At 40.6% G+C, this 8,544-nt stretch overlaps 1 protein-coding gene across 1 annotated transcript; it reads right to left on the bottom strand.

Annotated features, from left to right (window-relative positions):
- Nucleotides 1–377: 377 nt before the first annotated feature.
- Nucleotides 378–5,973, bottom strand: zgc:195282 (uncharacterized protein LOC100192223 homolog). Its single transcript, XM_035424703.1, has 4 exons — nucleotides 5,786–5,973; nucleotides 3,405–3,499; nucleotides 2,471–2,525; nucleotides 378–1,610 (listed from the first exon to the last, which is right to left on the bottom strand). Exons 1-4 carry the CDS (start codon nucleotides 5,826–5,828, stop codon nucleotides 1,561–1,563), a joined length of 243 nt encoding a protein of 80 aa, XP_035280594.1. The 5' UTR covers nucleotides 5,829–5,973; the 3' UTR covers nucleotides 378–1,560.
- Nucleotides 5,974–8,544: the final 2,571 nt, after the last annotated feature.

Below are 8,544 nucleotides of genomic sequence, written 5' to 3'. Positions count from 1 at the left end.
ATGGCAATCAATGTTCATGATAGGTAATTACAGGGCAATGTGTGTGTGTATGAGTATGTGTGTGTGCATGCGTGCAAGCGTGCTCGTGTATGTTCCTGTGTGTGTGTGTGTGCGCGTGTGCACGCATTTGCATGTGTATGTGTGTGTATGTGTGCATGTGTGTATTTGTTTGTGCGTGTATGTGTGTGTGTGCTTGCATGCGTGTGCGTGCGCATGTGTGTGTTTCTATGTATATATCTGTCGAACAAATGAAGAAACACTTGATACAATAGAAGGATAATGTGGCACAAAAAATCTGTTATTACTCTCCATCATTTCAAATGCTTTATCTGATGCATCCACCAATGAAAATGGAGAGACGGACACAGAGAAATAGATAAAGAGAAAACACATTACATGACTATCTTTATTTTATCACATCTATATGCACAATTTTATATTGTTGTTGTTACATTGTATTCAAAATTAGATACCGGTTGAATATATCAATATAAATGATTTGTCGGACATTAAAGAACTGTTAAGGGCCCTGGACCACCACATTTATTCTCTGGAGGTTTTAGGCAACCTTGAGGATTTCTGACTTTGAGCTGTGGTACGGAGAGCAGCTCACAACATTTAAGAAATATGGCACACAAATTTGAACTGAGTAATTGGATGCTGATAAAAGTAAAACATTAAAAAACTGGTCATTGGCTTCCATGCCATTTGAGTGTGTGTTAGGGTATTTACTTGTGGAAAACAGGGACGACCAGGAAATGTGGGAACCATAAAGGGTGTGGCTTATGAGCCAAAGCGATAAACAATGAACGTGCAAATTTTATGACTGATCAAGGACGGCTGTAAAACATGTAGCAAAATGTTTGTTGTGGTGAAATTGGACAGGGCTGGGAATAGTCGAGAACCATATGCCATTATATGCACATGCCAAATGTCATATATTTTGTGTGTGCATTCTGGGAATAGATATTGACATGTAAAAAATAGGTTTGGTAGCCATGATGTACAGCCATGCCCGTTGGGTAACAAAAAGTATTTCCACACATCTTAAGCCTTTGACCAATGAGAGTCAAATCTATGCAAAATCAGCAAAATCCTGTTGTCAACTGCTACCAAAGAAAGACCAGCAAGAGGCTATAGGCTGTCAATCATTTTAGCTCAGAATGTGTGCCTGGGCCTGAAATGGAACTTGCTGGTAAAATGTGCTCAAAATAATTCATAAATGAGTTTAATTCCTGACTCATCTAAAAAAAAAACACACACACACAAAGGATTCACAGATTATCATCTTGGTGAAGTCATTGTGAAAACATTACTCAGGATCTACGGTTCTCATAAGCAGTTCATTGGTTTCCCGCCAAGCATGGTCACTGCCACAGAATCATGGTATATGACCTGCTTAGCAGTCTCACCCTGAGCCACTGACCCCGCCTCCCCTGGCTTCGGCGATGCCAGACTCTTTGAACCCCGTGACAGAACGATACTAATGTTGAGTCAGCACCAAGCGGTCCATCCATAACCAGGGTGCCACGTGTTGGAGGGGGCGGGCGTTATCATCTCTTAAGTAGAAGCGGTGTTGTGATAGGAATGTGACACTACTCTTCTGTTACCTGGAAGAGGGAAAGAACGTACTGTTATTAGAGCCACACTAGAAATTCAGCAACTCAGAAGTTAAACTGAGCATGTGCGAGTCTCCTGTGATCTAACGGCCCCAAAAAAAATGGTGTGATTGACTCGCACACGCGCTTCCGTTTCGTGCTCTCTCAGCCTCCAGAATGTGAACTGTACTTAATCAGTCGCCTCTCTTGGGCTGCTGTAATGGCAAATTGAAAATCTCCCGTTTCCTGAGGGGAGCACGGCCGTGCGCTAGCAAACACTGTGGAATGTTCACAATGGACCAAACTCAAACATGAAAGGTTCCTTGGAGAGGTCCTTGGGGAACCCCAGGCCCTTGCAGTAAATTAAACTCCTGCAGGACGGCCATTTTTCCATGCCTGCTGTGCAGGCTTTAGAAAACACTGTTTCAAACAGAGCACAGATAGCAAATTCAGATACAACTGAACGGACGAAAGGAAGCAGGCTGGGAGCTCCTTTTAAGCCGTGAACGACAATGTTTTTAATTAATATCATAAATGAGTGAAGATTAATAATACTCTTCGAAAGCTCTCTGTGTGCCTTCCCCTGGTTATTACCGAGAGCTCCAGTGTCCATGGCAACAGTGGGCCAGGTGCACTGATAGCGTCTGACAGAGAGGAAGGGGGCTCTGCACTTCTCCCTCAGAGCTATCTGTATCTCTCTCTCTACCTTAGTGTTTTAAAACACTGGCTTTCCACTTAAGAGTTTCTATTTGTGGTCGCAAGCCTTGTTTCCTTCCCTTGGTCTTTATCACTTCCTGGCTAGAAGGCACCTGCAGTGTAACGTCAGTCAGCTGTCATTGGTCCATCTGTTAGACCATCCTCAGAAACCTTACCTCTTGGTCCAAAATTCCTCATGTAGCAATGGGTGCAGTACGGCTTCTCGTCATGCTAAAATGCATGGAAAACAGGAAAAGATATCACATTGCTTTCATTCATTTCATTAATTGCAGCTTCATTAGTTTGTTGATGTTTTTTAATGCACTAAAAGCATCCACCCCTTACCCCCACCCCTTGGATTTCTCTCAGTTTTCTTTGCACAGATACTAAGTAATAAGAATTAGAAGCAAAATTAAGCTAATATTCTTTTCTCAGCTTTCACTAAATGAGCACAAGACATCCTTCAACCACATTAGTGGAGTATCTGAAAAGATGTAAATGTAGCACTTGTATGTAGCAACCAAATTATATATTCACACAAAAACATTTGTTTGCATTTGTCTCATGACAGTAACATAGTTTGTCTGCGGTGGTACACCCTAATTCCAAGTTTTCTTTATCACTTTTCAAAATACATTATTGGGCACAGTTTTTGTTTTTTTTAATTGCAAGGTATCTTACAGATTTACATTTTCCCCATTGCGCATGGTAATCTAACTCAAACCCCAATTCTCTTTGCTGCCCCAAATGACATACTTTCCGCTCCTAGATGGTAAATATAATTACATAAAGCAGGGCAAATTTTTAAACTCATAGCTGAAGTTTGTATGCTCAGAATTAAGTTCTGGAACAGATATTAAAGGAATTGACTTAAACCATATGATGTAAACCATAATCAGGCCGTTACTTTGAGGACATAGATTTGATGTGTGAAGTCAAGTATTGGGTCTGGGTCAATTGGTTTGATCACTGCATTGGCTATGTCCACTTGTCATGCTGCTAATGGTTCTGTGCACCCTGTTCTGGGGAGGCTGTTCAGATAAGGCTGCTGACGCCGGATAAAAGAGTGATAAAAAAGAGCTAAAGCTTGTGAACGGATCCATTCCATACCTCAGCGTGCTGACCTGGGGTCAGTTGTCTTTTACACTCCTGACATTTCAGGCAGAGCGGGTGATAGTCCCGGCCCAGGGAACGTTTCTTCTCACCTGGACGAGGAGAGAGACACATTAGAGAGGGGCAAGAGAAGCTCTGTCACCATTTAGCTCAGTAGGGCCTGCTGTAGCTGCTGCTGCTACAGTGAAACCAGCTCTGGTGTAGCTGTAGATCCCAAACCCTGGTTAATCTGCAGCTCCTACAATGAAACCAGCCCTAGTGTAGCTACGGCTCCTACAATGATACTAGCCCTGGTGTAGCAACGGCACCTACAAGGCTATCAGGCCTGCAATAGTTATAGCTATAACAATGGAATCACGGTTGATCTGGTCAGAGTTTATAAAACGAAATCTGGTCCAGTGCATTCTCAGACTTGCAACAGAATTAGGCATGATCCTTGTGTTGGCGTTAGGGGTCATCAACGCGTCCGTACACAGACAAGCGTGTCCGTGACGAGACTTTTCTGTGTCTGTGGCCAAAAAAAAAAATTTGATTGGGAAAAAAAGTTTATTTTTTTCCCATGATAATATACATTGCAATCAGTTTGATAACAGCGAGGAGTATAATGAAGTGAGCAAGCTTGCAATACTCCTGCTCATATTAAGCCCAGACACCTGCAGCTGTGAGCGAGGTTTCAGTCATATGAACGCTATTAAATCTCAAACACGAAATGCCGCATTGATGCCTGTTTTAGGATTGCCACCTGCCCATATACAACGGCTGACTTTCCAGTCTCCAAGTTTTCATCATAACAAGGTAGGGCACTGTTTTTTAATGTCAGAAATACTATCATCATAAATTGTGTAGCATATTAAAATATGTACTATGGCACATTGTGAGGTTTGCATGCAATTGTGTGTTTCTGGTAATATTTGACCACTTCAGGTTTTGTATGTCCGTGGTAAAAATCACATTTTGACCAAAAAGTCTGTCACAAGCCGACACAGTAATGACCCCTGGTTGGCATTGTGCCTGCTCCATGCCTCATTTTACAGTTAATTCACCTCATTTTATTATTTTTTTTTCAAAATACGTTCTAGTTTTTCTCAGGATTTCACTGAAGGGACCAAAACGTTTACCCAGGGAGGTGAAGTAACTGCTAAATAATGCTTGGCAGGATCACAGACGTACTGTCTTGGAATTGTTTTTATCTGCTTTTATCTCACAAACCTTTATTTCCAGAGACCAGATCTATCGCTCTCTCTGTCTTCTATATAATATATAATATATATATAGACTGTTGTTCCTGAAATAATATATATGGTGTGAGCAGTATAAGACTGTAGGCAATACATTGGTATTGTAATGTGAAAACAAAGCAGTGGCCTTGTTTTAACAGCAGAAATAAACATTATTTGAAATGCATTTTTGTAGTTTTTTATTCTATTTATTTTATTTGCGTCACTCTGGCAGTCTGTGTGGTTATTTCGGCTATAGACATGCTAAACCCCATCTCTTCCTGCTCACGTAAACAGGCTGTTCTAACTGACTTACCCACTTCCTGTTTTGCTGTGGGCAGACAGAGCTCTCCTCTTTTTGTCTCACCACAGCACGGCAAGCATGCACAACTGACATATTGGAATGAAGTAGCTGAAACGGCTCCCGAGTGACTAAGTCAGCAAAGGCACTCTCCACAAGTGCAGCTTGACCACATAATTTTCCGTGTTACAGTGTTTCTTACTATGGTGCTTTTACAATATGAAGAACTATTAAAACCAGAACTGCTACAACAGGCTGTGGATAATCAGAACGATTATAATCAATCAGAAAGAAATCAGTTGTTGTTCACATTCAGAAAATTCAGAATTTAAGCATGGGCCACATCAGAGCTTCAAACTCTGATCCATCAATAATAAACCATAACCTCACTGGTGCAGCCCTATCACATTATGGTGCTTTTGATAGTTCAAGCAACTTGAAGAGCAGAATGTCTAAACTGACATTAGCCTACAGTGAAGTGGTGGTCAGCTTTGTATTAGCAACATTTCGAGAGGTCCTTACTGCATTCCGCACTGATACAGGCTACACAATCCTCTTTCATCTGCAAATTTTACTTTACAGCTTTGCTTCAACTTGTGCATTTTACCCTATCTTTAAAGTGTAACCAGAATTATATCCAATGAATAAAGTTATTAGAATTTACAAATAGGACATGAAAATTGATGAAATTTCTTGATTACTTTTGTCCTTTAATTTCTTTCTGAAACAATATATTGTACTGTGTTAATATGGATTACACACAGACAAGTGTATCACTCAAGGTAGACCGAAGGTACAAAGAACGACATTGTTGAGGAGGCATTGACAGAGATCAGAGGCTAATGACAGACGAAACTCACCGAAGTAGACAGGTTTCCCACAAATCGGACAATAGCCGACCATGACTGCAGTTGCGCTTGATGGCCAGTCTGCAATAAAAAGTTTCGCTGTGGGGCTATGGCTGAAACAACTGAGAAACCGTTACCCCATCGATGAAGTCGCAGTGAGTTTCTGTTCAACTGAACCAGGATGTGGTATGAGGCTTAAATGGAAAAAAAAGAAGTTCAAAGGCAAGTCTTATCATTTGAGTGACAGTTGAAATTTGAACTTTCAAATTTATTCAGTGGGAAAAAACACGAATGGCTGCATAAAAATGCTAATGAAGGTAGAACAAAAAAGCCGATTGTCATGCTGTGAGATAGATAAATAAAACAACTACCTAATATAAATAAAATAGCATTAACACAAAAAAGTCACTGTACTTACAAAGGTGGTAGACCAGTAGAACCCAAAAGAGGGCCTAATTCATCCACGTTTTGGCCTCTTCTAAATCTTTGAGACCTTGTAAAAATAAAAATATGACAATACTATATATGGCAAAACATACAACCCAAAAGCAAAAAAATACGTCATGTACTTAAATTAATTTGAAATGAATTTCTTATAAATTGGACATTAAGAAACCAATGACATATTACTTCCACTCCTTCATTGCTTTGATCAAGATATATCGACGAACCAACTCATTTATTGTCTAAATTATTATGTGCAGTGTGACCTGAAACAAAATGTAATATCATGCTTGCATCAAACCTGTCTGTCATTAAATATGCATTTTGTCATACTGAATGTGGGTGTAGTAGGCAAAGAGACATAACCAGTACACATTTTCACTGTAGTTAGAAGAAGCAGTAAACCTTACAGAGAGCAGATCCCATGTATTTCTTCTGTTGTTTTCACCATCTAATCTCATTAGCTCATTTCACACACGCATTAGCTTGTCTACTTGCCATCGTTTCTGTGCTGGCCTGGCTACAAGCAAACTTGGCGGGTAAGGAATTGTAGAAATTTTGTTACCAATGAGGAAAAACATGAGGGGTTTTACAAACAATTTTGTTAGTGAAATACAATTTTGTTACTGAAATATTTCGTGTTTTTGCCAGCGTTTAGCAAACTTTCATTCTTGTCCTATTTTGTGACATAGACACACAATGGTTGTTGCTATTGGTAGCAACAGGATACTAACTACATTTCTTACAGAGAGAGAGAGAGAGAGAGAGAGAGAGAGGGAGGGAGGGAGGGAGGGAGGGAGGGAGAGGGAAGCAGGGCAACAGCTGGGCTTCTTAGATTTCATCCGTTTTTTCCATTTCTTTTTTCCTGTTTCTCCTTTTGCCAGGATATAAAAAAAGAACCCTGCATGACTCTTTTCAGCTGGTGAATGAGAAGAAACCCAACACTGGCAGCATCATCTCTTCCTCTTATGTCCTCTAACTGACATCAACACCCCCTGCCCCACCCCAAACCACCCCCCACCCCCCAGAACCTCATCCCCCAAGCTTGGACACTCAAGTGGCCATGCACTGTATCAAGGTGTGGCCCCAGGCCCAACATGCCAGTGTTGTATTCGCAATCTGTTGTGCATAAATTTGAAACAAAGAAGAAAACCTTCCTCGTGTTACTCCTGTACAAAAGATGTGCAAGTCAATTGTCTATTGGAATAAGAAGTAGTTTAAATAAACCAAATTTAAGTAAATTAAAGTTAAAGTTGTTGTACATTTGTGGTAAATTGTCTGACTTGAGCATTGAAGAGCAATACTGTAACTTGCAGGTACACCATTAAAGATAATTCCTTCAAGTACTCAGCTCAGTGAAACCAGATCACTTTTTACGAACAGAATAATGAAACAAGAAACCACTGGACACCAAAGAAATAATCCTTTCCAACATCCTACATTGTTCTTGCTCATCCAGACCGCCAGTGCTTCAAGCAACTGTATGACCTTTCAATAAGGTGCAAATAAAAATGTCAGGAAATCCACACTATTGCAACATATTATTATTGTTGGATGGCACAGAAATATCACGTAACATGGGAAATGTCTTCTTTAGAGCTGTACTGTACTAAGGATTTCAAATGTGACTCACTACCTATTGTGAGAAGGATGGACAACATCCAGAGAGCTCTGGCTGCTGAATTGCTCCAGAGAATTCATATTGAACTCTTTAGGTTAGACCAGTACATCACATTCCTCCTGTTACCCAGTCGTGTACATTCAGAGCACAAATGGACAAGACATTGTAGGGTCAAGGTGTATGTGCTCAGGGCACATGTGTTCTTAGAGTGGGCAGACAGGTTATTACAATGGATTCATCCATTCCATATAGAACCCATAACTACACCTCAGCACTGTACCACTATTCCAGAGAAATGGTTCAGGTCTTCATATTCTCTCCCCAGCCAGAGAGACTGTAATGAGTCTCACTGCTCGTTTGACACATCCCTGTCGTCCTCCCCTGAGGACATAACTCAACTCATAACGAGGTTAACAGGCGACCGTTCTCTGAAGGAAAACAAAAGGCTGGAAGCTTTCCTCACAATTGCTATTTAACGTGTACTTGTACGTGCAGTCAAAGTTTGAAGCTTTTATATGTGATGCCAATGACTGTTTGAAGACAAACCCCAGGAAAGCTTTTCAGTTGTGCCAAGCCACATTTGAAATCAGTGAGCCTGGGAAGCTTGTTTTATATTCTTAGTTTGCTTGGACAAACACATCGCCACATTGCGTTTCCTTTTCTTATCGTAAAAACCTCATTGGCTTTTAAGGACTTAAAAAACTGT

The sequence above is a fragment of the Anguilla anguilla genome, chromosome 7, assembly GCF_013347855.1.
Source record: "Anguilla anguilla isolate fAngAng1 chromosome 7, fAngAng1.pri, whole genome shotgun sequence".
NCBI classification, from domain to species: domain Eukaryota; kingdom Metazoa; phylum Chordata; class Actinopteri; order Anguilliformes; family Anguillidae; genus Anguilla; species Anguilla anguilla.
Note: the sequence above shows the minus strand (reverse complement) of the source record. Positions and strands in the feature narration are given on the sequence as shown.